Raw genomic sequence first — 17,621 nt, forward strand, 5'->3', positions numbered from 1 at the left:
GCATTTTTTTACACTGTCAATAGAAAAAGATTTGGCCGCTAAAATTCCGTTTTCAGATACTATCGAATATTAAATCACGCAAAATTGAGTCTTAGATAATTTTCAATTTTTTGGGATTTCAAAACATGCAAAGTAACTTTTGTGAATTGCTTTAAACAACATTCTAATTGATTAGTAATATTTTTTAACTTTAAGTGAGTAAGTGACTATCACTATCACTTACTTATCTGGATATTTCTTATTTGTTACTTTTTGTTCTGACATTATTAGCTCGCCCTGCGAAGCAAGGGAGCTATTGAATTCCTCTTGTCCGTCTGTCCGTCCGTCTGTGTGTTAACGACTCTATTGCATCAATCGATGCTAATTGAAGCGAGTTATTGACATTTATGATCAACTTATTAGCACCACTGATATCGAACAATCAGTGAGTCAAAATGGTGCCAAACAATTGAGGGAAAAAGTTCAAAAGGAACCAAACGTGCAGAAGAATCGACATAAATAAACCGTTGTAACGTTAGAAGTAGCTGGCCCTGTAGTAAGTGAGAGAATAAGTGGGTGGACAATTTGGACATAATCTTGACTCAAACGTTATAAAATATGTACATATATATATATATATATATATATAACGTAAAGATTGTGGAGAAACATGGGTAGAATTGTAACTATGATTACATCATTCGGCAGATCAAACAATGATTGAAATCAGAGAAAAAGTCCAGAGTTTATCAAAAATTCTTTTCCAATATTTCTGCTCGCTATTTCTTGTTTACTGCTATTTCTGGACAAACAAACCAAAGAGGAGAAATGTCGAACGGAGAACAAACGGGTCAAAAGTCGGAGAGACGTGCCTAACGGAGGAGAAACGTGAAGAAAGTTGGAGAGACGTGTCGAACGGGGGAGAACACAACGAGTGGTGATTGGAAGGTACGTAACCTAATTAGTTAGCGCGTGCCTAATCGCGATAAATTGTCATGCCTCGCAAAAAGATAAGTCAAAAGAAAGCATGCGGAGAAAAAGGGAAGATGATGACTTCCGCCGAGCCGAAGCCCCCAAAAACGCTATCGCCAAGAAATTACAAAGAATGGATGAGAACATGCGGCACCAAGAACAACAACGAGACAGAGTAGGAAGAGCTGAGCGCAGAAGCGATGACATCTATCGTGAGGAGGAAAAAGAGCGGGATAGGATGCACCACGCTACCCGCCGAGAGGACGAGTCTTACCGCGACATCGAAAAAGAGCGGGATAGGATAAAACACGCTACCCGCCGAGATGATACATATTTCAAGCAGGCCGAGCAACAGCAGAACACAATTAGAAAAGCTATTTCACGTCATAGGGCCCAGGCGGATTTTGATATTTTGTGTAAGTCTTTCCAGTCTGAGATACTTGATCAACCTAGATGGATATGTGGTTCGTGTGGAGGTCTTTGGTATCGATCTTCTATGCATCCAACAACAATAGAAGTCATGCGGAAACTTCATCTTAAGAAACCTTTCGCCCATCTCAAAGTCGATGGGAAGTATTTCCTATGTGGCACTTGTCACGATTCGCTGAAGAGTGGTGACGTGCCCAGGTTGTGTATGTCAAATGGACTGTATTTTCCTCCAATTCCACATCAATTACAGAACATGACTAGCTTAGAGGAACGTTTGGTGGCATTAAGATTACCGTTTGCTCAGATTAGATCCTTAGGAAGCGACCGTCAGTAGGGAATCCGAGGGGGAGTAGTAAACGTTCCTAACGACATGGACATAGTCGCCAAAGTAATTCCCCGCAGATTTGATGAGACGAGTACAGTGCAGGTTCAATTGAAGCGCCGCATGTCTTATAAGCATCCATATATGTTCCAAACAAATCGGCCATACAAAGTTTTTCATGCCGCAAATTATTTAGTACGTACCGAGTTGTACAAAAAGGAAAAGGTATTTCTTTCGTCAGACTGGGCCAATAGTGTTTCAACTGATACTGTCGAATATGTAGTAAACCCAGACGATGCTACCCCAAGTGATACACACATTGATGATATTCAAGATCTATCTATCAATGACAATTCCCAAACTGAAGATAATGATCCCCCCTTAACGGAAACTCTTATGCAAGAAGACCAACTAATCATGGCGGTTGCACCTGGAGAAGGAATGCGCCCGCTGTCGTTACTTTTGGATCTCGACACTGAGGAGCTGTCCTTCCCTTCTATTTACTGCGGAATCAAACGAAAATTGAATCCAGAAGCTGACTTATCATATACTGATATTGCAAAGTCAGAACTTCGCAGATTTGATCCACGTTGCAGAAGAGCTGACAAAATCTTATACAGCTATCGCCTGGTCCAAACTCACAGAATCGCGAGTAACATAAACATATGTATTCGAAAAAAGAAAAAGCGTGGAATCGTGACTGTTGGAAATCTACTTAACAGACAATGTGTCCAGAGCTTAATTCAACACGACGACGGGTATCGACTTTTATCAAACATAGTGAACTCACCGTCGTATTTGGAAGAGAAGAAGAAGGACGTTATGGCCATGATTCGTCAATTGGGCCTTCCAACATTTTTCATTACGACATCTGCCGCGGAGACGAAATGGCCCGAGTTGATTTCAATGCTTCACAACAGAAAGTATGGGACTGAATTAACTGATGAAGAAGTTTCCAACCTAAAATTCGATGATAAGGCGGATCTCATACGACATGACCCCATAGGATGTGTAATGGCTTACGACAGAAGGGAGAAGGCAATGGACAGATTTTTGATCAAGCCATCTGGTGGAATATTTCACCCTTATTTGCACCAGGACTTTTTTAAGAGGAAAGAAGTTCAGCAACGCGGGTCAATACACACTCATAGAATGGACTGGATTCAGGATGCCCCGAAGTTTGAGAAAGAAAATCCCTTAACACATCAAGCTTGCTGTGAATTCATAGATGAATTCATAACCTGCAGAAAAGATGAAACCGGTGACATGAAGGAAGTCCTTGCATACCAGATACATAATCATTCTCATCCATGCGAAGACAAAAGGCGAGGATGCAGATTCGGTTTTCCTATTCCACCCATGAGGACGACCAGAATACTACTTCCATTACCTCCGGATCAAGTGAAGTTATATAAGCAACAATTTACCAATATTAAAGAAAAGCTTTCCACATGTGGACGACATGCAGAGGAAATTAACTTTGATACCTTTCTTCAAGAGCTGGGTTTGAATGAAGAAGATTACATTCTCTCGATTCGTTCCAACCTCAGAATTCCTAAAGTGTTTCTTCGGCGTGGTACCCATGAAATCTATATAAATGCATACAATAGGAAGCTTCTCTTATGCTGGCGAGCAAATATTGACATTCAATTTGTTTTGGATCCCTATGCTTGCGCAACTTACGTTGTTAATTACATAAGCAAGTCAGATCGAGGCGTGTCGAAAATTTTGCGCCAAGTTAGTAAAGAAATTAGGGAAGGCAATTTTAGTTTGAAAGAACGCTTAAGCTTATTTGCCAATGCTTTTGCAAAATCCTCGGAAGTTTCCGCTCAAGAAGCCGCCTGCTGTTTATTAAAAATTCCAATGACACAAAGTTCACGTGATGTCACATTTATCAATACAAATCGACCTGATGACAGGGTAATTTTCGTCAAGTCTGAGGACGAACTAGAGAAAATGGACCCAGCTTCATGCGATATAGCACTAAAAGGTGTTTTAGAGCGTTATGTAGTGAGGCCAAAGGAATTAGATGATCTTTGCTTAGCAGCTTATGTCGCAAACTATAACTTTATAAAAATAGTGTGTCCCCGGCGGAGACAGGCTAATCAACCGACAACAGCATTAAGCTTAACTGATAATAGTGGATACTTAACCATAGGCGCAGCCACGGATTTTTTTCAGGGTGGGCACTTTGTTCGAAATATATATATACATATATACCTTAATTATTTCCCTTAAATATACCGAACTATATATGTACATATTATGTATTTGAATACGGTTTCTAAAAAATAGAAAGCATGGAGTAGAATATGTTACATTTTGGTTTTGAGAATCAGCAATATCTACTTCTCATTGTACAAGTATGTAACTAGATATATAACTGTGTCGGGTGTGCATCTTTTCACTTTCAAGTTTCAACGGACTTGATGGATCCCCAACAATGAATTTTCGCTTTGCAATGCATTGTCTAATTGTTTATTATTTATGAATAATTTCGCGGCATTTGAAAAAATTCGAAAATCCACTCACAAAAAGTCAGCAATTATGAAATGCGGATTGGGAATTTCATTAAACCCTCGAAAGGAGTTGTAAGGAACAAAATTAGACTACTTTTGGCGAAACCTGGTTAACGTCTTTAAGCTAAAAATCGCAGACGGGAGAGACGTTTTGCCAATTTGGGCTCCTCTCACTAGGCGTGGAAGTGGAATGGAAACCCGGGACTAGTACCGTTGGACACAGGTAAATCAGCTCCATAAACACTGAGAATCTTATACAAATCAGAGTCGTGTATGTGTGTTTGAGTTGTCTGTCTATCTGTCCGTCTGTCCGTATCCCCGATAACTTAAGGACGAATTCGAATTTCAACATGTGGTTTTCGCCATCGTGTTACTACTTTTAAAAGTACGGATAAGTTTGAAGATGGGCGTTGTAGGTCGTAAGGTCACGGCGCCACGGCGACGACGCCAACGTTCACAGATGTCGAAATTTATGTTTCAACCGTCCTGGACGTAGTTTGGGGTGGGGACTTCAAAAATGGACATGGGTTTGACGAACGATAACGTGCAGACGGGTCTCCGACTTGGTTTCGCCCTGTTGCTACATCTCGTTTGCAACTTTTTATTTGATAATCATTACGACTAGCAAGAAGTTACGAAAATTTCACCGGCATGCATACATTTCATACATACGTATAGTAAGTAATAATAGTACGACATATGGGTATTTTGGGAAGATAAAATTAATAAACTTCATTTCATCATTCCAAAAGCTGTTGATTACGTTAAATCATTAGAACAATTCCAAAATTGCCCGTTTTCCTGCCGTTCCAGCCAAATATTTCGCGAACACGCAATTTAACAACCTCATGTTCTATGATAAATTTTAAGTTATGTAAAACTAACTATCAATTTAGACTATCAAGAAGGAAATCCAGATGGATAAAGGTCTACGGTACGAGAATAAAGAATATTGCGGAATATTTTGAAATTTAAATCGAGTTAAAACTCCTATTGAAACTTGGATGAACGTATGAATTTTCCAGGGTGGGCATTTGCATTGCATGCCCACCCTGGCATTTTACAGGGTGGGCATTGCCCACCCTGCCCATGCCGTGGCTGCGCCTATGTACTTAACTAAGAGGGCAAATTCTCGGATTATCAGATATCGGAGAATCGGCTTGTATCAAGGTCCGGATAATTTTTATCGGGAACAACTTATGCTATATGTACCATGGCGAGATGAAAACAAAGATCTTCTTGATATTGATCATGTTAAGGTGTACCAAAACCGCCTGGGTGTGATTACACAAAAGCGCCAAATATATGACCCGGGTTTTCCTGAAACCGAGCTGGAGGTAGAACTCACTAGGGCACAGGAAGACGACGAAGTTTTTGAAAATGATTTGCTCGATCATAATCCAGTCGATTTCATAGCGGAAGACCAAGATTTTGCTATTGAGTTAGGGGATTCAACTTCGAAATTTATGTCTATTCGTCCCCCAAAGTTAATACCAACAGAAGATTACCTCCAGTTACTGAGAACTTTGAACGAATGTCAGAGGAAATATTTATTGAATCTTTTGCATAGTTTGAAAGCGCGATCTGGGCAAAATTTCCACATAATTCATGGGCAGGCAGGTGTAGGAAAGAGTAGATTAATTCATGCAATCGTTCAATGTATATTAAGGATATTGGAGGAAGAACCTGGATTTAGTGGTGAAGCCATTCCCGTGCTAGTTGCAGCAGCAACGGGCAAAGCTGCATTTAATGTTTCTGGCATGACTTTGCACTCTGCTTTTAGACTCCCGCCAAGTCAGTACGGAGGAAAAATGGCTCCACTCGATCATGGTTCATGTAATACATTGCTGTGTAAGTTTGCGGCTTTAAAGGTTTTGATAATTGATGAGATTTCCTTAGTTAGCTTGAAAATGTTCACTCAAATTGATCAAAGACTTAGGCAGATTTTAGGCATAGACGAATTGTTCTGAGGCGTTAGTGTCTTGGTCGTAGGAGACTTTTACCAGCTTAGTCCAGTTTTTGGGCAATTTGTTTTCGAAGAGAGCAAGGAAATTTTAGGACCGATAATTGGTAATCCACTCTGGGAAAGATTTCGCCTATTTGAGCTCAAGGAAATCATGCGGCAAAAAGATGACGCCAAGTTTGCAACTGCATTAAACAGACTGTCAATAGGAATGCTTGAGGAAGAAGATATTGAAATGTTCAAGAGTAGAGAAATCAGAAGAAACTTAGTTGTCCCAGATGACGCAACGTGGTTATTTTACAGCAACGCTGATTGTGATAACTTTAATCGTGAAGCGATAAATCGAGCAAAGGGTCCATTGTTCAATTCATATGCCATAGACAGAGTTCAGGGTGGAAAGATACGGGAGTCCCAAAAAGCAATGTTAGAGTCTGCCGAATATTTAAGTTTACAACAAACCGGCGGAATGCCTTACCATGTTGCTTTAAGAGTCGGCCTTCGTTATATGATTACAACCAACATTGACGTAAGTCATGGATTGTTTAATGGTGCCACAGGTAAACTAATGGGTGTAATTGAGAAGCCCTTAACCAGTGGAGGGAAGGCAGTTAAAGTTGTATTCATGGAATTCTCCGATAAATTGGTGGGGCAACTGGCAAGATCAAATAATCTAGAATTGCTCAAGCAATTAGCAATTCCGTTGCATTGGACTCCAGTCTTCTCAGAGACAAAAGCATTAAATAGTTTTGGACGTTATCAAGGAATGGAAATTGTTCGCCGTCAAATTCCTTTAGTTGCTGCCAATGCCATTTCCATCCATAAATCACAGAGTCTGTCAATTCCAAACACGGTCGCAAATATTCCAACTCGAGGATTAAGAAGGGATGCAATTTATGTAGCTATGAGTCGGGCGCCTTCTTTATCAGGATTATTTATTGGTGGGACCTTCAATGCCCCACGTGCAATCGACACCTTAAGACATCCTGTGGCTTTAGAGCTCTCCAGATTGCGAAAATTACCATTTCCATATTCGCTTAGATATTTACCAGATCAGGAAGATCCCAATAAAATCGTATTCCACAACATTCAATCTTTCCGAGCACACTGTGACGATATTCTTGCTGACAAAAATTATATGGCATCTGATATTCTGTGCTTTTGTGAAACTCGGACATTGGTATCAGACATGGTTGAGCTGCCAGGATTTTCTATTTTGCATCGGATAGACTCACCGACTATCCAGTCCTCTATTGGAACACTTGTGCTTAGAAGTGACTCATACTCTCCAATCATATCAGATTTTCAATACTCACAGGGCAATTTAAGTTTCAATAAACATTTTCAAATAGTTCAATGGAGACAGAACAATGTTAGAATTTGTATGCTATACCGTAGTCCTCAGTACAGTACGCTGACTTTTCTACAGGACATAAGAAATCTTCTGATTAGCACCAAGAACACGCCAGTGATCGTTTTCGGTGACTTCAACCTGAATTTCCTAGCCCAGGATGGATGTCAAATGAAGCAGATTTTTTATTCAATGGGGCTCCGATTAATAACTCCAGCTGAATATAGTACGGATGGAAATACATCAATTGATGCATGCTTTTCTAACATACAGGGTGTTTCTGCTTGGTTCTATGAAAGCTATTGTAGCTATCATAAACCAATTTGTGTGACATGGCCAGATGATATAGCTATATTGTCATCATTAGAATCAGTAACTTGTCCCATAGAGACCGAACTAATGGAGGTAGGTGTTAGCGATAATGAAATCTGTCTGGAAACAGAGGATTCGGAAATGGACGTAGATAGCGAAAATTTGTTTGTAGACGGTGTAATTTTAGAACCAATCCCTTCAATTCATCTCGGCATTCAAAATTTAGGCAATACATGCTACATTAACGCGATTTTACATTTAATATACGATTCTCCTTCCATTCAAGAATTTCTTAAAATCAGTGAAGATCGTTTATCTCGTTGTCTAACGGGTTTCCTCCACGCATTAGTCACCCCAGTTCCACTTGGTCAACTTAGAACTACCAGACTAGAGTTAGTTGAATGCATGCCATCATACCCAATTGGAATGCAAGACGACCCCCATCTATTTCTTCTTGACATCTTGCAGAACTTAAGCAACTCTGGGTTATCTCTAGAAGAATATGTTTCCACAATAGAAACTGAGGTTGCGTGTTACTGAGGAGTAAACGCACGAGAAATGAAGCGTGTACATCTCTATCGATCGGAAGGTCAACGCATAACAAGAGTGCGTGAATAATCATTTCACCGGTCAGCAAGAATATCTGTGTGAGAAGTGTAAATTGTTAGGGTTAGCCAATTTCAAATCTAATACAGTATTGGCGTCAAGAACTCTATTCCTTAATCTGAAAATTTTTACAAATCAAGGGGCAAAAATTATGGAGAAGTCATTTGCACCAGATGTTCTTACATTACCTGGCTCAGATAATGTGTACAGTTTGAGATTTATAGTTAGTCACTTGGGCAATTCCTTAAACTCAGGGCATTATATTGTGAATTATAGACGGGAAAATGATTGGGTAATCTATGACGATAACAAGGTGTATATTTCTAAACACTGCGTTGGCGATGGCTACATTTTCTTATATAAATCAGTTTAATTCCACCTCCAAAACTACCTGCTAGCACTGAAACACGCATTTCATATGCATCTTTATCATAATCATTGAAGCTCATTTTCAAAAATTCATACCGAAAAGCTAATTTTTCGCAATACAATAAAAAAATATTACCGTTCTACTACCTTATGCCGCCACTACCAGCCCTCATTTATTTTTTTATTTTATTTTACTGTCATATATTTAATCGATTTTTAGTTTTTCAGATATGTCATTTTCCTACTTCAACTGACTGTCAATAGGTATTTCAGTTGTTCGATTGGTTAACTAATTGATTTTTTCAGATTCAAGCAGAGCGAGTATAAATTGGTAATGTCTAAACGTAGCTGAGTTCGAAATTACGGTCGTTCTTCGTTAAACAAGGTAGGTGTCTTTTAATGCATTTTTGCTAATAGAGTCATCGAGACAAGGGTGTCCCAAGTCGTTAATAGTGTCTCACTTGAGTGCACTCCCGATACGAGTTAAGCACAAGGAAGTAATTTCCCAAGTGAGATACTGACTGGGACAGGTAGTGGTATGCAAGGTAAAGGTATTACGGTAGTACTAATTAATTACGATGTGTTTTTTCCATAATCGCATTCGCATTAGCATACTCACATCATTTCATACAAGGTTCATACGCATCCCTTATGAAATCTCTGGCCCATAGGCATCCATATCATACCCTTGGTTCATACGCATCCCTTATGAAATCTCTGGCTCATATTCATCCCTATCATACCCTTGGTTCATATGCACCTCTTGTGAAATCTATGGTTCACAAGAGGGAAATGCACTGGTAATGTTGAAATATACATTACCAGGGCCCAGATGCGATGTAAGATGTCATGGGTTCATAAATAGAAATCGCACTGGGTCGTAACCTGCTGGTTACCTGATGAACGGGAGTAGCGACCTGTCTTGGGCTTATAGAGAGCCGAAACCCAGTTGGTGTTGTGTATAACCTTGCAATGATTTGAAAATAAGTGCATGTTTTTGATATAATTTTGCATCAATAGTGGAAAATAAACGGGGACAATAGATCCATAAAATTGAAAATAATTTCGACTTTTCCTGGTTGAAAAAGTGAGACAAATGGCATCCGGATACTCTGCACTTTTGGTGCGTAGTGTATCAATTCTCCCAATTATTTCGCACCACTTTGTGTTACCGCCTGCATAATTTTGCATTAATGATGCAGAATAGGCGGACAAAAGATATACATAATTGTGACATCATTTTTCACCAACGGTGGAAAATAAACGAGGAAAATGCATCCATAATTTTGACATAAAATCCTGACAAATTCGAAGTAAAAATTCTAGTTATTTCTTTAGGTTCTTATGCACGTTTGGTGTGTTTTGCATCTATTTTCTCAATTGTTGGGCACCATTCTGTGTTACCGACTGTTCGAGAGCACTGGTGCTACTAATTTGGCAAAATTTGCACATGGGGCAAATTAATTAGCATCAATTGATGCAAAAAACTCGTTAACAGACAGACAGACAGACGGACAGGAGGAATTCAATAGCTCCTCTGCTACCCAGGGCGAGCTAATAATGGTTAATTTATGCGTAAAATTCCCTGTAGTTTTTATAAGATTACTAGCCTATAAGTCCGTCTTAAAGACGGGCCGCGTTGAAAATCGGCGACCATTTTGCTAAGTAATTTTTTTAACGTTGCTAGGGAATTTTTTTAACGTTGCTAGGGAATTTTTTTAACGTTGCTAGGGAATTTTTTGTAAGGTTGCTAGGCAATTTTTGGTAAGGTTGCTAAGGAATCTTTTAAGGTTGCTAAGTAATTTTTTTAACGTTTCTAAGGAATATTTTTAACATTGCCAAGGAATTTTTTATCGTTGCTAAGGAATTTTCTTGACGTTGCTAAGGAGTTTTTTTAACGTTTCTAGGGAATTTTTTGTAAGGTTGCTAGGCAATTTTTGGTAAGGTTGCTAAGGAATCTTTTAAGGTTGCTAAGGAATTTTTTTAACGTTGCTAAGGAATTTTTTCACGTTTTTAAGGAATATTTTTAACATTGCTAAGGAATTTTTTAACGTTGCTAAGGAATTTTTTTTGATGTTGCTAAGGAATTTTCTTGACGTTCCTAAGGCGTTTTTTAACGTTTCTAGGGAATTTTTTTAACGTTGCTAAGAAATTTTCTTGACGTTGCCAAGGAGTTTTTTTAACGTTTAACCATAATCATAACCATAACCATAACCATAATCATAACCATAACCATAATCATTTTTAAACTCATATTTAAAATTAAGATCATAACTAAAATCACAACTAAAATCATAAGTAAAATTATAATTGAATTAAAATCGGAACCAAAATCACAATTAAAACCATAACCATAACCATAACCATAACCGTAACCATAACCATAACCATAACCATAGCCATAACCATAACCATATTTAAAATCGTATTTAAAATTAAGATCACAACTAATGGCTTGCTCTGATTGGTTAAGCTAGGATGCCAACAGCCAATCAGAATGCTGGAATGTAACGGAAAATTTTCACGGGACGGACTTTTCGAAATTATAATATAGATTTGGTTAAGAATTAAGCATAAGTGTCACGGCGAGGCATAAGTTTAATAATGAATAATTTTACGTATAAATTTCATGCAATTTTAAAGAATAATTTGATTAAGTAATAAGTATAAAGTATGAATGTCAGTGTGCGATTTCCCCATGAATAGGTGGCAGTTGCCATGGTGATGAGTTTGAGTGGGAGAGAGGACGCTTCTCCTTTGTCAGCGAGGGAGTGAGGGTGCAAGTGTGAGAGTGAATGCGAGTAAGAAGTAAGTAAGTAAGTACGAAGTCGAGCAAGTAAGAAGCTCACTTTTTTGTAGTCGTCAAATATTCGAATAAAGTCTAAAAATTAATTAAAAAGAAGCATTTAATTAAAGTTTTTCAGTTATTCATTTGCGTCTACCTTACTTCAAGCTAAATAAAGCATAATTGGCACGATTTATGCAGTTTAGCAAGTTTTAAGACCAGTTTCAAGTCCAAGTCAAGTCTACGTATAAGTTCATTACGGCACGAGGTCAGATCACCAGAAAACCAGTTATCACGAGAAGATAATTTCTGACGTAGATAAGCCCCGGCCGTAACAATAATCCATTCATGTACAAATGTGAATCATGCCAAACAAAAGTGCTATTAAATTTGTTCAAATTTGTTTCATTTTCCAAGTCCGATTTATTATGTGTGATGTGATTAAAGTGAATATAAAGGGTTGAAAGTTCCTTAAATTATTTACTCTTAAAAAAACATTGACCATTAAACTTTACCCTAATTCGCATAACGATCCATATAAATGGGCGACCATGTAATAACCCGTGCTAGTGATGTTCGCATCACTCTCTCAGGCATAAAAAGAAAGTGCCCGTATTTATTAACATTCTGGTACCCATTCCGGCAGGGATATTTTAATAATATAATTTTTTGTTAAGTCTTATAATCTCTATGAAATGATCCCGATTAAATGTTGCCATAAACAAGTTTGTGGCAGTTGATTGTGTAACGTTGAGCAAAAAAATCACTGACATCATGAATGCATAATGAAGATTTAATTTTCTGGCGAAGATGATATAGCACTTGGTACATGGACGAAGCATATTTTTGGAAATTGAACAACTAGAGAAGGTATTTGCTAGATTGATTTACATATTTTGGTGGCATGAATTATCTTTTCTATAAATGAACTTAGAAAGGTTTGTGGTTAATTTTAAATATGAAATATAAGGATTATAATACCAGTGCAGCGCAGCAGTGCAGTTGTCCTTTGAAATAAACAGTTGGCATTAATTTACTAAATATTTACAATGTATGGAATTATTAGCATTTATGAAATACATAATCACATGTCCCCAAAATATTGGAATTAGATATGTTTAAATATAATTGTAAAAATCAAGATCATATCGATAAATATTCGCTTGTTAATTTTTTTAAATAACAAGGTTGAGATTTATTTAAAATAATCATAATATTCATTGCTTGATACATATCAAAATTATTAAAATTATTGAGGTTGTTACTTCTTAAGCTGGGTTAGGTTAAGTTATCCTGTTAACGAATCTCGCGGTATTGGAGGGTCCACATAAAACTACATGGCTGTATGTGATTTGATGCAACCAGCGTGTTGGACGACGAAATAATCGGGATACCTAAAACCAAAACATCAAACTTAATCTATCACCTGGTTCAAAATTCGGTTTGCATTTTTTAACTTTTAACAAATAATTTGAATGGTAATTGCATGTTTTTTCCGTACATCGCGCGGTATAATACCTCTAATTTGAATGAATTTCTGCTTAGTGGAAAATAATTAGTATAAACGAATGATAAATTACCCTCATCTCCCAGGAAGTTGAAAAATGGTGTCACAACGAAGAATGGGACGCCGTCACTGCGACCACGACCACTGGCGAGTCTGGGATCCTGTTCTGGTCCCACAGCGATGGAACAATCGCCGTTTTTCAGTATGGTATTTGGGAAATGTTTACGGAAGCTCGTTGTAAGCGATGCGTCCATTCCATCAATTGAAATGAACCAATATCACCACACTTTTGAGTCAAACTAGGAAACAAAAATTAGAAGCGAACACATTATACAGGGTGTCCCAAAAAGAGGTTATCGTTCATCATGGCTTCCCAACGGATTTCTTATAGGGAATGTGGTAACCTCTTTTTCTGACACCCTGTATATATTTATCTTGTCCCCTGGGACCAAGTAAGGAATTTAGAACAATCCAGAAACAATAAAAATAGTGCAAGGTGAATTTCACTTACAACACAATACAGGATGTCGACATTTCTTGTCTTTTACTCCTCCGGATAAAAAGAGATGGCGGATAAATTTAATTACAATTTGACTAAAATTGTTCCAGGAGTGTAATATGGAGATAAGCAAATAAATATGCGTGCAAGACAACTCCAGTCCTCTTACCTACTGACACGTTATTGTGCTGGAGACTTCAACAACTTTCTAAAATCTAAGTATATAACAAATCCACTGAAAGCATGCATGCACTTTATGAGTGAATTAAACAAGTGGAAGCATTATTAACAACCTTTCGAATTATTAACGACTTTTTGAATGATTAACTAAATTTCAACTAAATCAAAGTTGACGGATTATTAACAAAATTTCTCTTTGTTTACGAAATTTCGAATCAAAGAATGATTAACGGATTCGATTTAACAACGTTTATTAAGTAGCGCAAGCTACTTTATGCGATCGGTTAGTTAGTCTGTCCCTCCGTCTGTCTGTCTGTCTGTGTCTGTCCGTCTGTCAACACTATAACTCGAGAACGCATCAAGATAATCGAAATCGGTTTGCGGCATCATACATATGACCCCAGGGGGAGGATCCCGGAAACTTTTGGACCACACCCCCTCGGCGCCAGGGGGTGTGGTCGCGGTGTGATCGGGGCAAAATGAGATTTATAGCGCAAATTAATCTATGGATGAAATCCAATCAAATTAAGTGTATCTAAGTGGTGCCACACCCCCTCGGCGTCAGGGGGTGCGGTCGCAGTGTGATCGGGGCAAAATGAGATTTATAGCGCAAATTAATCTATGGATGAAATCCAGTTAAATTAAATTGTTTTGGCTTAATTTCGACATTTTTTGGGCGATATGCATGAAATTTACGCAAAACATGTTTTTCTGTGTTGTTGGCATGTCGCAGTATAGAGCATGTGGTCAATTAATTAATTAATCAATCATTAATCAATTAGTTAATCAATCAGTCAATCAATTAATTAATCAATCATTAATCAATTAATTAATCAATCAGTCATTAATTTAATTAATCAATCAATCAGTAATTAATTAATTTAATTAATTTGAGCTTTATAGCGCAAATTAATTCTCAGCATTCTCAGCATTCTCAGCATTATTGCGCTACTTATGTATCGTGCTTTGCCGCACTTTATTTATTAGGTACACAGAAAGGTAGCGAACTATGCTTATACCTAACGTGAATATAACGTACCGGATTTAATAATACGTTAATAGCAATACCTAAATTCCATGTTTCGATGGTGGAAGAATTAATATGGAAAATGAAATTATTTTTAAAAATTCAGCAAATTAGAAAGTTGGGATCTGTAATCGAGGCAGTGGCCAAATTCTAGCGCAAAATAATTTTTTATATTATTTCCAGTAGTATTTGACCAACTTCTGACGATTTTGAGTTAAAAATCAAATTTTTCAAAATTTGCAAAAATTCGCATATTTTGACTTGTAGCGCAAAAACGGGTTCGGCGCCCCCCCCCCCAATATTATTACGGATTCTTCGTGTACACAAAATTACGCAAATTTTAAGCCATCATACACGAAAATCGTAGGAAGTCGAAAAAAACATCATCTGATGGTATACATAGATACTAATAACTAGCAAAAGTTTACCTCTCTCTTTGTACTGCTCCCATTCCCCTCATTGTTTAACCCATTGGAGTTATATTTGTGTAGAAGGGAATGGGAATGAGGTGCATTTTTTTATCGGCTTTTCCATCCTTGGTTTGGTAGAAGTAGGAAGAATGTTGCATGGTTTTTGTACATACAAAATAAAAGGATATATATTTATGTGGTTTAACTCAGCGTAAAATATTGAACATAGATTACACGTATATGTGGAGGGGTGATGGAAAATTCTCATTTAGTTTATGACACGAATTGTCTAGACGTTGTTATGTATGGCAATAAAATTAACTACATCGACTTAATTTGTACCCTAAATTAAGAGCAGTGTGAGTGTAATGCATGTGTTATTTCCTGCCATCCATCTCTGATATTTCTGCATCAAGTATTCATTTCGAATGTAGCCAATCTCAAAGGCTTTGCTACAAAATTGAGAGGTGAAGGGTCTAAGTGTCGTGAGAAGATTTGGGTTACGATTTTGTACAATTTATTGTATATCAAGTTTATCTGGCTGGGGTTGAGGGAAAGTTTGTTATTCAAATTGACGATGTTTTGACTCCAACGACACTCTGCAGCATCACCAACCTATTTATATACATATGCATTTACAACTTACCTTTTCTGCTGTAGACTTCACACTCTAATACATAAATGCGTCTCTATTTGACTTACTTGCGGCGAAAGATTGGAACGGAATAAGAAATACAATTGTCACAAATGTTACAGATGTGGAGCTACATAGGTTGGATAGCCTTGTGGGTTTCGAACAATTCTCACCTGAATGATTTGACACACTTTGGACAGTTATACTATTTTATATATGTTGTAGAAATTTTGGACACTGTGAACACCAGTCAGAAAATGTGTACTCTTAGACTGAGAAATATAATATAAGCGATTATTACATTGTTGGGTGATATTTAAGAGGGAATAATTTAGAGGAGCTTTATGCATCCCGAAATACAAATATAATAAATGAAATGATATGCAATACAAAAGCAAAAGTTCCTAGTATTCTTTGTGGCATTTACAGAATAAGCTGTAAAACTTGTCCTTCAAAATACATTGGAGAAACTGAACAGGATTATAGAACAAGAATAAAAGAACATGAACAAGCCATTTCAAATAATAATACCAAAATTTCCCCAGTAGCTTCCCACATGCATGAAAATAACCATGAACTAGACCCAACATCGTTCAAATTACTGTTAAGAGAACCAAGAAAATATTTCAGAAAATTCAAGGAATCCATACACATTAGGAGTTTACACAACAGGATGAACATATCAAAAGGGCAGCCAGTCAGCAGTATTTGGTCCTCAACACTAATTAATTTTTTAAAATATGAAAGATAGTAACTATGCCTTTAAAAAATGTAGGTAAATTGATAACATTGACTTGTACAACATCTGACAATTATTTTTCTAAACTTTTGCCTGAGGAAGTTCACTGCATGTGGATGAAAGCTAGCGAATAAATCATATTTCAAACAAAATGTCCTTTGATGCCGATATAAATTCACCAAATCTAATAAATGAAAAAACTGTATGATATTTCGATCCAAACTGTCAAATATACCACATTGAATGCATATTAGTCCAGCCAGAAAACTCCATAATTTTTAAACAGTCACATTAATTTGTTATACAATGAAATAAATATCTATGAAGCTGATCTTGCAAATGAGAGCGTACTACATAAAGATGAACCGTCGTCCAGCTGCTTTGTAAGTAGAAATAATATGGCCAAAATATGGGTGGGGATATGAGGATGATGATGTTTATCGTAGTGGTGTTGTTTGTAAGGTGGGGGTCGATATGGTATGTGCAAGTTGGAGTATACATAGTGTGGTGATATCTGCATCGGGGATGTTAAAGTGAATTAATTCAATCAACTTTGGCTAACTCTTTTTATTTGTGGGCAAGATGAAGTTATGTCGTGTATCCCAACATTAGGAACTCTGCACGAATTGGGTTGTATAATAAAGCAAAATAAATCCAATGTCAATTTGTTCCAGTCTATCTTATCTTGTTGAAGTGACAGACAAGTTCTACGTACAACGCGAAGGCATGAGGTGTAACACTCAGATCTTGATGGGACAAACACAAAAATGTTTATCAAGTAATTGTAGTAGCCCAATGTTATAATCCTTTCCATGAATGCTCACTCGAACCATGGCCGGTTAAGTGACGAAAAATGACGAGGTTTTCACTGTGGAGGTACTGAACTCTTGCTCCTCTTGTCTCACCGCTTTTCTTTTCTCTCCTTCTCTGCTTCTCACGTACACACTTTTAATTTTAAATTAGCAACTTTTTCATGATATTGTTGGGATACTAACCCTACAGTTTTTGATTTAGTAAACTT

The 17,621-nt window shown here is 37.4% G+C and overlaps 1 protein-coding gene across 1 annotated transcript; it reads left to right on the top strand.

Annotated features, from left to right (window-relative positions):
* The first annotated feature begins 1,006 nt into the window (after positions 1-1,006).
* Positions 1,007-8,384, top strand: LOC118433080. Its single transcript, XM_035844660.1, has 4 exons — positions 1,007-1,367; positions 1,986-3,622; positions 5,247-6,051; positions 6,214-8,384. Exons 1-4 carry the CDS (start codon positions 1,007-1,009, stop codon positions 8,382-8,384), a joined length of 4,974 nt encoding a protein of 1,657 aa, XP_035700553.1.
* Positions 8,385-17,621: the final 9,237 nt, after the last annotated feature.

Source organism: Folsomia candida, unplaced genomic scaffold, assembly GCF_002217175.1.
Source record: "Folsomia candida strain VU population unplaced genomic scaffold, ASM221717v1 Fcan01_Sc041, whole genome shotgun sequence".
NCBI classification, from domain to species: Eukaryota; Metazoa; Arthropoda; class Collembola; order Entomobryomorpha; family Isotomidae; genus Folsomia; species Folsomia candida.

What these genes read in the sequence shown, in the direction of transcription:
- LOC118433080 (XM_035844660.1), top strand. Translation starts at nt 1,007, where the DNA reads ATGCGGAGAAAAAGGGAAGATGATGACTTCCGCCGAGCCGAAGCCCCC. An exon ending in CAAATCGACCTGATGACAGG is followed by an intron (nt 3,623 to 5,246) that starts GTAATTTTCGTC and finishes TGAATTTTCCAG; the next exon opens with GGTGGGCATTTGCATTGCAT. An exon ending in AATGGCTCCACTCGATCATG is followed by an intron (nt 6,052 to 6,213) that starts GTTCATGTAATA and finishes TCTTGGTCGTAG; the next exon opens with GAGACTTTTACCAGCTTAGT.